At 43.2% G+C, this 14,321-nt stretch overlaps 1 protein-coding gene across 1 annotated transcript; it reads right to left on the bottom strand.

Annotated features, from left to right (window-relative positions):
• Positions 1–8,596: 8,596 nt before the first annotated feature.
• On the bottom strand, positions 8,597–9,899 carry FOXL1 (forkhead box L1). Its single transcript, XM_040409946.1, has one exon. The coding sequence runs from the start codon at positions 9,835–9,837 to the stop codon at positions 8,740–8,742; it is 1,098 nt and encodes a 365-aa protein (XP_040265880.1). The 5' UTR covers positions 9,838–9,899; the 3' UTR covers positions 8,597–8,739.
• Positions 9,900–14,321: the final 4,422 nt, after the last annotated feature.

The raw sequence follows: 14,321 nt of genomic DNA on the forward strand, positions 1-14,321 counted from the left end.
CTGCTATATTTAGAGGGGAGGAAAATGGTCTTTTTTTCTTCTAAAACCTTTTTTTCAGATTAAAGTGAAGAGTTTAAAGGGACAAAGTCCTAAGATTCATCACATAGTCATTGTAGTAAATGAGGATTCAAAAGCTGCCCGCGCACATTAGACGTACTGTATAACGGCCAAGGATGCATGTGTATGGGGGGTTGGCTGTTGGCAGAAGGAGCGTTTGGTGGACAGGTCTCTCGTGTGTGGCCGGCCTGACAATACATGAGACAGAATGTCCAGACATCACTCACCCTATATGTCCACACAAGGCCACCGTCCACACAGGGTCTAACATTGCAAATCCCTATCATGATGAATGGATTGATCCAAGGACTCATCAGCCCAATGGGGTTGGCCCCAACCACAGTGTACTGTATGGGTGTGATCTTAGAGCGCCCTGGGCCAATGAGAAATGATTGCATGTATGGGGTGCACCTAGCCTTTCTGCTGCCTGAGGCGAAAACTGAAACTGCGTCGCCCGTGCCAATTTTTTAACACAATAAAAGCGTTCATTGCCCATGGCCTTTCTGCTGCCCCCCTCTTGCCCCTACCTGGTGCTGCCTCACCTGGCCTCATTGGTGGTGCACCCCGGAAGGGACCGATGTCCATTGCCCCGTTTTGTCCCCTTCATGTTAGTCACTAGTGGGCGCCATCACATGGCTGATATATAAGCTTCGCTATTCACACTGATCTGAGATATGGATCTTTCTTGATGGAATTCATGATTTTGTTTGATTTGACCATATTATTCCAGCCGCCGGTCCAGCAACATTTAATAATATCGGCATTTTTTTTTTTTTGCTTCAATCTGATGAAATATTTGGCAGCCAAACACTGGAGCCGTGTCCAGAAAACAGCGTTATTTGTGCAAACCTTCCATGACCCCCAGCGGCATCTCCAGTGGGAGCGGCACACGGCGCGGCACCAGAACGAAATCGCTGCCGGGGGCTGGAAAAGCAAAAAGAATTCTGAATATGTGAGGGAAATGTGAGCGTGTATGAGAATGAGTCAAATTGTGATTGTATGGGGTGTATGTGATTGTAGGTGATTGTATGGGGGTGTATGTGATTGTATGGGGTGTATGTGATTGTATGGGGGTGTATGTGATTGTATGGGGGTGTATGTGATTGTATGGGGTGTATGTGATTGTATGGGGGTGTATGTGATTGTATGGGGTGTATGTGATTGTATGGGGGTGTATGTGATTGTATGGGGTGTATGTGATTGTATGGGGGTGTATGTGATTGTATGGGGTGTATGTGATTGTAGGTGATTGTATGGGGGGTGTATGTGATTGTATGGGGTGTATGTGATTGTATGGGGGTGTATGTGATTGTAGGTGATTGTATGGGGTGTATGTGATTGTAGGTGATTGTATTGGGGTGTATGTGATTGTAAGCGATTGCATGGGGTGTGTATGTGATTGTATGGGGGTGTATGTGATTGTATGGGGTGTATGTGATTGTATGGGGGTGTATGTGATTGTAGGTGATTGTATGGGGTGTATGTGATTGTAGGTGATTGTATGGGGGTGTATGTGATTGTAAGCGATTGCATGGGGTGTGTATGTGATTGTATGGGGGTGTATGTGATTGTAAGTGATTGCATGGGGTGTGTATGTGATTGTATGGGGGTGTATGTGATTGTAAGTGATTGCATGGGGGGTGTATGTGATTGTAGGTGATTGTATGGGGGGTGTATGTGATTGTATGGGGTGTATGTGATTGTATAGGGGTGATTGTATGGGGGGTGTATGTGATTGTAGGTGATTGTATGGGGGGTGTATGTGATTGTATGGGGGTGTATGTGATTGTAGGTGATTGTATAGGGGGTGTATGTGATTGTAGGTGATTGTATGGGGGGTGTATGTGATTGTATGGGGTGTATGTGATTGTATGGGGGTGATTGTATGGGGGGTGTATGTGATTGTAGGTGATTGTATGGGGGGTGTATGTGATTGTATGGGGGTGATTGTATGGGGGGTGTATGTGATTGTAGGTGATTGTATGGGGGGTCTATGTGATTGTATGGGGGTGTATGTGATTGTAGGTGATTGTATAGGGGGTGTATGTGATTGTAGGTGATTGTATAGGGGGTGTATGTGATTGTATGGGGGTGTATGTGATTGTATGGGGGTGTATGTGATTGTATGAGGGTGTATGTGATTGTATGGGGGGGTGTATGTGATTGTATGAGGGGTGTATGTGATTGTATGGGGGTGTATGTGGTTGTATGGGGGGTGTATGTGGTTGTATGGGGGTGTATGTGGTTGTATGGGGGTGTATGTGGTTGTATGGGGGTGTATGTGGTTGTATGGGGGGTGTATGTGATTGTATGAGGGGTGTATGTGATTGTATGAGGGTGTATGTGATTGTATGGGGGGGTGTATGTGATTGTATGAGGGGTGTATGTGATTGTATGGGGGTGTATGTGGTTGTATGGGGGGTGTATGTGATTGTATGGGGGTGTATGTGGTTGTATGGGGGTGTATGTGGTTGTATGGGGGTGTATGTGGTTGTATGGGGAGGGTATGTGGTGTATGTGATTGTATGGGGGGTGTATGTTATCTGATTGTGTCTAGTTTCGTATGATATTGTATGTGGCTACATGTGATGTGTTTGGGATGTGTCTGTCACAGTGGGTACACACAATACATCCTGAGTTCTGTCATAGAACTAGGTGGAAGCTCTGCAGGAGTTTTCTGCGATTCTGGGGTGACGGTTGCGGCAGGTTTGGGAGTTGCACTGGGACTCTATTCATTTCCTTGGCTGCACAGTGATCCCTGGTTGTGTGATGGGGGTTGCAGCGAGGACCCCTGTGTAGCCTCAGCCTTAGGGCTCATGCTCGTTCCATGCATTGCCGGTGCCGGTATATTGCAGACTCGCTGTTTGCCGTGTGCATGAGCCCATACTTGCAATGTTAACTCACAACCTCATACAATCGCAGTGGCAGCCCTAGTCTTATTTGTGGAATTGTGCGGCAGATTTAACCTTTCACTTCCTGACTCATACCTTACCCTCAGAGATCTCCCAGATTCATATTCTATTAGTCTGGTCAGTAGCAGAGAATTCTCTTCTTTGTAAAGTCACAATTTTGTTTCTGTTCTCAATAAAAAAATAATTACTTAAAAAAAATAAGAAAAACAATTAAAGGATTAACCGCTGGATCTGAATATCAGTAAAAAAAAAATAACTGAGCATGGGGCGAGCAGAGAGCGCAAAAATCACTCATTATTCTATGTAGGGATATCTAATAAGTGGAAGGAATCATCAATACATACAGAACACGTCCCACAGTGAGCTGCGGTCACACACACATACATCACGCACACATACATCACACACACATACATCACGCACATATACATCACGCGCACACATACATCACGCACACATACAGTACAGACCAAAAGTTTGGACACACCTTCTCATTCAAAGAGTTTTCTTTATTTTCATGACTATGAAGGCATCAAAACTATGAATTAACACATGTGGAATTATATACATAACAAACAAGTGTGAAACAACTGAAAATATGTCATATTCTAGGCTCTTCAAAGTAGCCACCCTTTGCTTTGATTACTGCTTTGCACACTCTTGGCATTCTCTTGATGAGCTTCAAGAGGTAGTCCCCTGAAATGGTCTTCCAACAGTCTTGAAGGAGTTCCCAGAGATGCTTAGCACTTGTTGGCCCTTTTGCCTTCACTCTGCGGTCCAGCTCACCCCAAACCATCTCGATTGGGTTCAGGTCCGGTGACTGTGGAGGCCAGGTCATCTGGCGCAGCACCCCATCACTCTCCTTCATGGTCAAATAGCCCTTACTTTCAACGTTTTCCCAATTTTTCGGCTGACTGACTGACCTTCATTTCTTAAAGTAATCATGGCCACTCGTTTTTCTTTACTTAGCTGCTTTTTTCTTGCCATAATACAAATTCTAACAGTCTATTCAGTAGGACTATCAGCTGTGTATCCACCTGACTTCTCCTCAACGCCACTGATGGTCCCAACCCCATTTATAAGGCAAGAAATCCCACTTATTAAACCTGACAGGGCACACCTGTGAAGTGAAAACCATTTCAGGGGTCTACCTCTTGTAGCTCATCAAGAGAATGCCAAGAGTGTGCAAAGCAGTAATCAAAGCAAAAGGCGGCTACTTTGAAGAACCTAGAATAGGACATATTTTCAGTTGTTTCACACTTGTTTGTTATGTATATAATTCCACATGTCTTAATTCATAGTTTTGATGCCTTCATAGTCATGAAAATAAAGAAAACTCTTTGAATGAGAAGGTGTGTCCAAACTTTTGGTCTGTACTGTACATCACACATATATCACACACACATACATCACACATACATCACACATATATCACACGCACACACATACATTACGCACACATACATCACACATACCTCACACACACACATACATCACACACACATACCTCACACACACATACATCAAACACACATACATCAAACACACACACATACATCACACACACACATACATCATACATATATACATTACACATATATCACACACACACATACATCACGCACACATACATCACACATACCTCACACACACATACATCACACACACATACCTCACGCACACATACATCACGCACACATACATCACGCACACATACATCACACACACATCACGCACACACACATCACACACACATCACGCACACACACATCACGCACACATACATCACACACACACACATCACACACACACACATCACGCACACACACATCACGCACACATACATCACACACACACACATCACACACACATCACGCACACACACATACATCACGCACACATACATCACACACACATACATCACACACACATACATCACACACACATCACGCACACACACATCACACACACACACATCACGCACACACACATCACACACACATCACGCACACACACATCACACACACACACATCACGCACACACACATCACGCACACATACATCACACACACACATCACACACACATCACACACACATCACACACACATCACGCACACACACATCACACACACACACATCACACACACATACATCACGCACACATACATCACACACACATACATCACACACACATACATCACACACATGCTTTCCCGCAGTCAGGCTCTTCCGTTGTATCTTCTGCTTCTCTGTATTTGCAGTGAATGTATTCTTTTCTTCTCTCCCATATTGTACAGCGTCATGGAAGATGATTGCACATATAACACACACATATCTACTGTACACACTAACATACATATTCACAATTATACTGTTTATATACACTAATGGAAATACCTGTACGTGTCAATAAATATACATGTACACATAGCAATACTAATATATATATATACACACATGGATAGATAGACAGAAAGATAGATAGATAGATAGATAGATATGAGATAGGTAGATAATAGATAGATAGATAATAGATAGATAGATGTAGATAGATAGATAGATAGATAGATAGATAGATAGATAGATAGATAGATAATAGATAGATAGATAATAGATAGATAGACAGATAGATATAGGAGATAGATAGATAGATAATAGATAATAGATAGATAGATAGATAATAGATAGATAGATATGAAATAGATAGATAGATAGATAGATAGATAGATAGATAGATATGAGATAGATAGATAGATAGATAGATAATAGATAGATGATAGATAGATAGATAGATAGATAGATAGATAGATAGATAGATAGATAGATAGATAGATAGATGATAGATAGATAGATAATAGATAGATAGATAATAGATAATATATAGATGATAGATAGATAGATAGATAGATAGATAGATAGATAGATAAATAGATAGATATGAGATAGATAGATAGATATGAGATAGATAGATAGATAATAGATAGATGATAGATAGATAGATAGATAGATAGATAGATAGATAGATAGATAGATGATAGATAGATAGATAGATAATAGATAATATATAGATGATAGATAGATAGATAGATAGATAGATAGATAGATAGATGATAGATAGATAGATAGATAGATAGATAGATAGATAGATAGATAATAGATAGATAGATAGATAGATAATAGATAGATAGATAGATAGATAGATAGATAGATAGATAGATAGATAGATAATAGATAGATAATAGATATGAGATAGATAATAGATAGATAGATAGATAGATAGATAGATAGATAGATAATAGATAGATAGATAGATAGATAGATAGATAGATAGATAGATAGATAATAGATATGAGATACCCTGACCCCAGGTTTGTCCCCATTCCTTAACCCCCTATTTCCCACATACTTTGGCAACAATAATGTATCATTTTAGACCTACCAATAAAGCTTTATGAATTGATTGATATGAGATACATAGATAGATAATAGACAGATCCATACATTGACCCTCGTGTACATATACATTCTCACATGCAGCTTTATTGTATACATTTGGCATTCTCCTCTGTTAAAGCCGGGAGGATGGAGAACATCCGAGATGCTGGGGGTTGTACTCCCCAGCTGTGTTATAGTCACAGATGGAATAAAGATGGACATTCGTGTAAACTGACCTTTTGTTTTATTTTATGCAGCAGCTAAACCTCACAAATAGAAATGTTCTGTGTAATGTGACTGAGCCCCTGGTCCTGGGAGAGATGTGCAATGGTGGCTGACAACCGGGCGAGATCTGTCACAGTTAATGGCATCCATATTGTCAGATGTGGTGTGATGAGATGACACTTATCCGGGGGAAACACATACAGTTCTGTCGTTTTTTTCCTTTTGTCAACTCATTGATATATATATATACTAAGTATACAGTATGTGAGAAGAATGCTGTGGATAACCCTCATCATCCTATTACAGCTTCTAATAATGTCTACACATAGTGAACAGTTACATAGAAATGTATCCATATGTCTGTGCATATCTATATGTCTCTGGATCCATATCTGTATTTCTTTATCTGTATATCTATATGTGTGTATGTGTATATATATCTCTGTATATCTATATGTGTGTATCTATGTGTGTGTGTATATATATATATCTGTATATGTATATCTATATGTGTGTATATATATGTGTGTATATCTATATCTGTATTTCTTTATCTGTATATCTATATGTGTGTATATCTGTGTCTATATGTGTATACTGTATCTATATCTGTATATCTATATGTGTGTATATCTATATCTTTATTTCTTTATCTGTATATCTATATGTGTATATCTATGTGTGTGTGTGTGTGTATATATATATATCTGTATATGTATATCTATATGTGTGTATATATATGTGTGTATATCTATATCTTTATTTCTTTATCTGTATATCTATATGTGTATATCTATGTGTGTGTGTATATATATATATATATATTTCTGTATATGTATATCTATATCTGTGTATCTATATGTGTATATCTTTATCTGTATATCTATATGTGTATATCTATATCTGTGTATCTATATGTGTATACTGTATCTATATCTGTATATCTATATCTCTATATCTATATGTGTGTATATCTATATGTGTATATTTATATCTGTATATCTATATGTGTATATTTATATCTGTATATCTATATCTGTATATCTGTATCTGTACATCTGTATGTGTGTATCTATGTATCCATTCCTGTATTTCTCCATCTTGTCTCTATACTGTATCCATAAGGTTACTGGGCTGAGGATGATGTGAGCCCCCCCCCCCCCCCCCCCCCCCCCATCTGTGCAGATCTCCTGGATTCGGGGGTCCCTGTCCTGACATTTACACCTTTTACCACCATTTTTTACTCTTTTTCTTGTTCTTTTCTCGGTTGAATGATAGATCCTAGTGATGTCCCCGAGTCTGATTATTTATAGGATGCATAAAAAATCATGAAAAGTGATGAAAATGTGATTTCATACATGAGACGAGCTGCTCAACCTGAAAAACGCGAACCTGAAGGGGCAATAAGATGGCAGTGTGAACTAGCTTGAGAAATCTGACCTCATGATATTTCTGATTATTTAGCGTTTATTAATTTGCTACTTTTTCTGGCTAATTGTTGCATACATGTACTGAGATTCTTACTCATGGGCTGCAGACTCCAGGGTGGGGGTCCTGATATCTCCCAGCCCCCAGTCGGTGATTCCCACTGATTCAGCGTCTTGTGGATGAGACTGACCCCCAGACCCAGGAACAGTGTGGGAAAGAGACTGCTCTGATCTCAGACTGCCCCCCCCCCCCCCCCCCGCAGCCTTTTAACCCTTTGCTTTACTCATTACCTCCCAGCAGAACAAGGGTTAATGAACCCCCCCACCCCTTCCCCCCCCCCCCCCCAATCCGCAGCCCCCCAGTGCTTGATCCAGAGAGGAGAAGAGCAGAGACCAGGGTTCATCCTAGAAAGAAGTGCAGACAGAGGAACCTCAGGATCAACGCCATTTATTTGTGGAGATTGTGATATAGAGCAGCGTGGGGGGGTCATGAGAGGAGGGGGCTGCAATAGACGCTGTGCAGATAGCAATGGAGAGCCCCCTGAGGTCTTGCTGGGTGAAGCCCCCACATTTCCATCCACTGTGACCTATGAAGCCTAATAAAAGGGAAGCACGTTAGGATAGGCTCAGGAGAACTACTAGTTCCAGCAATCCCTAGGAAACAAATGTCATAGAGTTTTTCTCATTTTGGCAAGCCTGATTGTGTAAGAGCCAGAGGCAGATAGGAGAGGAAGGGCACCCCAATGTGGTAGAGTCTCCCCTGTACCTGAGAGTCGATCATCACTGAAGTGTTGAACACAGGGCAGAGGTTGGGGCTGCACCTATAGCCCCCTGACAGCCTGGACACCCCTCCCCCTCCCTTGGGGGCTTGTGAGCCCAGGATGCTGTCTATGCTGAAGCTTTTGGGGTGCTTTGGAGGGGCTTCTGCTGCAGGCTTTGGCTGATGATGGGTCTGAGCTTCTCTCTGATCTGGTCCTGGACCCTGCAGGGCTCTCTCCTCCTGAGCAGCCTGGGCCCCCACATCCTGGGCTGCAGATAATGTCCCCTTGTCAGTAAGGAGAGGCACAGATAAGAAGAAGGAAGTGGAGCATCCTGGTGTCTGCGGATTGAAAGCCATAGAGGTCCTGGTCTGTGGGTCTCTGCCCAGTTCTGTGGAGCCCCCTTCATCGTCCGAAGAGGACAGTACCTCCAGACTGTCCTCCCTGCTGGCAGAGCCCTGCTCCCTGTCACTGCAAGGACCCTTAATGACTGACCTCTGGTCGGTAGGTGGTCCATCCTCCTCAGCATCCTCTGCCGCATCTGCTTTGCACCTTTTGGATTCCTGAGACAGAAGGCTTTTTGCTTTCCTCTTCCTGCGCCTGAAGTTGCCGTTCTCAAACATATCCAGACACTTGGGGTCCAGGGTCCAGTAGCTGCCCTTCCCTGGCCTGCCCTTCTCTCTGGGCACTTTGATGAAGCAGTCATTGAGGGACAGGTTGTGCCTGATGGAGTTCTGCCAGCCCTGCTTGTTGTCATGATAGAAGGGGAAGCGGTCCATGATGAACTGGTAGATGCCATTCAGGGTCACCTTGTGCTCTGGAGAGTCCTTGATGGCCATGGCTATCAGGGCGATGTAGCTGTAGGGTGGCTTCTGAGGAGGCTCCTGCCTGCTGAGGACACTGCTGGCTGCAAAGCCCATGGTGGGCACGAGAGTCCTGTCAGCTCCATAGAGGTAGAGCAGGGGCGGCGTGGACAGGTCAGTGGCCAGCTGAGGTTGGTGGTGGTTGTAGAGGCGGCTCATGGTGGCAGAGGAAGGAGAAGAGGAGCTCCCAGGAGCTGAGCAGAGCAGTGTGAGGAGGGCTGCAGACTCCCAGCTCTCTGCCCTGCCTGCTCCCTGCCTGGCCCTTCATAGCTCAGGAACATGAAATAATGCTTGTAAGTTTGCTATTTTCTGTTGACTTAGCGCTGGAAAATAAATTGTCTATGATAAACATTCGTCCCATTCTCAGCCCACCCACATTAATTAAAATTTCATTGCAAAAGAAAAAAAGCCCTGAGCAGCTTCCTCCACGTGTCCGAGGGGTAGCAGCCAATGAGCCCCTCTCCTGCCTTCATTTGTTTAGGAAATTAGTCTGTTGATAAGTCGCCCACCCAAGTAGAATCAAGCTGTGTTTGTTTGGAAAATTTTCCGGGCACCCAATACATAAACTGCCTGATCTGCTGTTTGAAATCTCACGTCCACCATTCACACAGAAGAGTCTGCAAGCCACAACCGCCCCTGCTGAGAGCAGTCCTCACAGGGACCCCCAAGACTGCCTGGGACTGGAGGATGCTCTTCCTGGTTACAAAGTATCAGTGTGCAACATTGTATCACCTATTATAATAATAGCCTGCAACATTGTATCACTTATTATAATAATAGCCATAACTTGTAATAATAGCGTGCAACATTGTATCACTTATTATAATAACAGTCATAACTTGTAATCATTGTGTGCAACATTGTATCACTTATTATAATAATAGCCATAACTTGTAATCATTGTGTGCAACATTGTATCACTTATTATAATAATAATAGCCCTAACTTGTAATAATAGCGTGCAACATTGTATCACTTATTATAATAATAGCCATAACTTGTAATCAGTGTACAACATTGTATCACTTATTATAATAATAGCCATAACTTGTAATAATTGTGTGCAACATTGTATCACTTATTATAATAATAGCCATAACTTGTAATAGTGTGCAACATTGTATCATTTATTATAATAGGCATCACTTGTAACAAGAGTTCATAATAATACTGTGCAACATTGTATCACTTCTAATAATCATAATAAAACATAAAAAAAACATCATCTGTAAGAATGGTTCAGAATACTGTGCAAAACGTTACACTTAATATATAATAATAATAATAATAATAATAATAATATCTATCACTTGTAAAAATAGTTCAGAATATTGTGCAACATTGTATCACTGATCCCAAAACTGCATTTACATTTTACAGATGCAAGAACTGTAGACTGACAGGGTTCAAAGCTTTAAGGGTTAGGGATCAATTAAATGGAATCTCATCGAAATACCTCATCGCGTTCTACTCATTTGTGGGTAGTTTTTAGTGGTGTTTTTTTGCAGCGGTTTTTGTGGAAAACATGCTAGCTCCAGATGTTAGCTGATGGTCTATAAGAAATGTGAAGCACAGGACACACAGGCGTTTTTTGCTGCTGGTCTTTTTGTTCATTAGCTGGCATCTTTTGCCTTTCTTGCTTCTGGATCCAATTTTTCAGGCATTTTTTTCTAAGGCCACCTGCACATGTTGCGGAATAGGTGAGATTCCAGTGCAGAAAACTGAAGCATATTGCAGTACTAGCAGGAGCGTAGCTAAAGGCTCATGGGCCCTGGGGCAAGAGTTCAGCTTGGGCCCCTCCATCCCTCAGTACTTTGTGGCAAGGGACAGGGACACACATAGCCTTCAAGCCACCTGAGGCAAAAATTGAAACGCCCCCCCCCCCCCCCCCTCCCTCAATCCAAATTCTTGACCTAACCCCTTCCCTTCAGCCAGAGGTGTAACTTGACCATCATATACTTTCTATAATTCCAGTGTCCTCTTATATGGCACAAGGGTCTTTGGGCCCCCTCAGGCTCCTGGGCCCGGTAGCGACTGCTACCTCTGCACCCCCTATAGCTACGCCCCTGAGTACTAGCAAAATCTCATGTACACTTAGTGGATTTTTTCCATGTGGAAATAGAATATTTGCACCAAAAACTGCTGTTAGACATTGTGGATTTTGGTGCTAATATGTTGCAGAAACGCACATAAATCCGCAAGGAAATTCATGCAGATCTTACGTGCATTCAACAATAGTGGTGAGACATGTTTCCACTAAGCTCCTTCTCCTTGTCGAGCATGTCGGAAAAAAATGTAGAAACCTTAGAAGCAAATTGCACCACTTTCTTATATGGGACCTTATGTTGGGACCTGCACTCTGTGCATCCTCTGCTGTGACCTGCACTCTGTGCATCCTCTGCTAGGACCTGCACTCTGTGCATCCTCTGCTGGGACCTGCATTCTGTGCATCCTCTGCTGGGACCTGCACTCTGTGCATCCTCTGCTGTGACCTGCACTCTGTGCATCCTCTGCTAGGACCTGCACTCTGTGCATCCTCTGCTGGGACCTGCATTCTGTGCATCCTCTGCTGGGACCTGCATTCTGTGCATCCTCTGCTGGGACCTGCATTCTGTGCATCCTCTGCTGGGACCAGCACTCTGTGCATCCTCTGCTAGGACCTACACTCTGTGCATCCTCTGCTGGGACCTGCATTCTGTGCATCCTCTGCTGGGACTAGCACTCTGTGCATCCTCTGCTAGGACCTGCACTCTGTGCATCCTCTGCTGGGACCTGCACTCTGTGCATCCTCTGCTGGGACCTGCACTCTGTGCATCCTCTGCTGGGACCTGCACTCTGTCCATCCTCGGCTGGGACGGCACTCTGTGCATCCTCTGCTAGGACCTGCACTCTGTGCATCCTCTGCTGGGACCAGCACTCTGTGCATCCTCTGCTAGGACCTGCACTCTGTGCATCCTCTGCTAGGACCTGCACTCTGTGCATCCTCTGCTGGGACCGGCACTCTGTGCATCCTCTGCTGGGACCTGCATTCTGTGCATCCTCTGCTGGGACCTGCATTCTGCGCATCCTCTGCTGGGACCTGCATTCTGCGCATCCTCTGCTGGGACCTGCATTCTGTGCATCCTCTGCTGGGACCGGCACTCTGTGCATCCTCTGCTGGGACCTGCATTCTGTGCATCCTCTGCTAGGACATGCATTCTGTGCATCCTCTGCTGGGACCAGCACTCTGTGCATCCTCTGCTGGGACCTGCATTCTGTGCATCCTCTGCTGGGACCTGCATTCTGCGCATCCTCTGCTGGGACCTGCATTCTGCGCATCCTCTGCTGGGACCTGCATTCTGTGCATCCTCTGCTGGGACCTACACTCTCTGCATTCTGGAAGAACATTTTACAGTCAAAAATTTAACATTATATTAAAATGGTGCAAATATGTAAAAAAAAAATATATATAGCGCTGTGAAGATCTCTGATGTCAATGCCAAATGTGTACAGATTGTTGCAATTGGCTGAAGTAACTCAGTGTTGAGGGGCAAATTCGTTTTAGACTCTGTTCTCACTCAGCAGGTTTGTTGCAGAATTGGGGTTGTTTCTGCAGCTGTGCATGGATTCTTACAAGCCCTGTGTGTTATAGACCACAGGACTCCATTTAACTCTGGGGAAATACACTTTCCTGATGATCTAGAATTGTGCAGTGCAGAACTCCTGGATCATGATGATGATAATGATCGGCAATGGAGCCCAAGGAGGTGGTCACAGTATGTACGGCGGCGGCAGGTCCAGGGACCCTCCACACCCACCGGGGCTCAGTCATGGCTGTAGTCTTGCCCTTTGGATGGGAACGGAATTATTATATGAGAAATTGTGGGGTATCACATAGAGCAGAGAGTCCCGTGGGGAGTCATCATGTTGTGGGTGTCATGTGCAGAGTCATGTGGGGATTTTGCATTGGGGATGTCATGTTGTAGGGTGTTATGTGGGGTGCTACTTTGTGGGGTGTCATTTGATATTTTTGTTGCTGGATTTAGGGTTGGGGTGTTTTGTGGTGGAGTTGCACACTACAGGGTGTCAGATGGGGCACTACATTGGGGGTGTTTCGGGTATCTCCTTCCTTACCTGTAACTTATCTCAATATGTAGATGTTCTTTTTACAAAAATATGTGGTGGAATTACCATATTATTTAAGAAATTCTACGTCCCTGATATAATTTTTGAAAGAAATTGAGTGAAGGGACACATATCCTTGGGTCACTTTAGATGTCACAGCCTTGTATTCCAACATTTTGCATTAGTTGGGCTTTGAGTGCACAAAATGATACCTTGAAAGTGACCCTATAATACCAGATGAACAAAAGTCTTTTGTCCTAAAATGTATTAGATTTATCCTGACGCATGGTATATTTACATTTTAAGATACACTGCATCTACAAAGGAAGAGGACCGCTATGGGGATGAAATTCGCGCCCCCAGTTATATGAATTTGTTCATTGGGCGGTTCGAGGATCAATGTATCTACGGATGCAAGTATTGGACAAATAATATCATTTTCTACTGGAGATACATTGATGACCTGATATTCATTTGGAATTATGACGATACCTCTATTACTTCCTTTATGGAGGATGTGAATAGCACTGATTGCGGTA

The sequence above is a fragment of the Bufo bufo genome, chromosome 10, assembly GCF_905171765.1.
Source record: "Bufo bufo chromosome 10, aBufBuf1.1, whole genome shotgun sequence".
Taxonomy (NCBI): domain Eukaryota; kingdom Metazoa; phylum Chordata; class Amphibia; order Anura; family Bufonidae; genus Bufo; species Bufo bufo.

Coding starts and splice junctions, on each gene's coding strand:
- FOXL1 (XM_040409946.1), bottom strand. CDS start 9,837: ATGAGCCGCCTCTACAACCACCACCAACCTCAGCTGGCCACTGACCTG.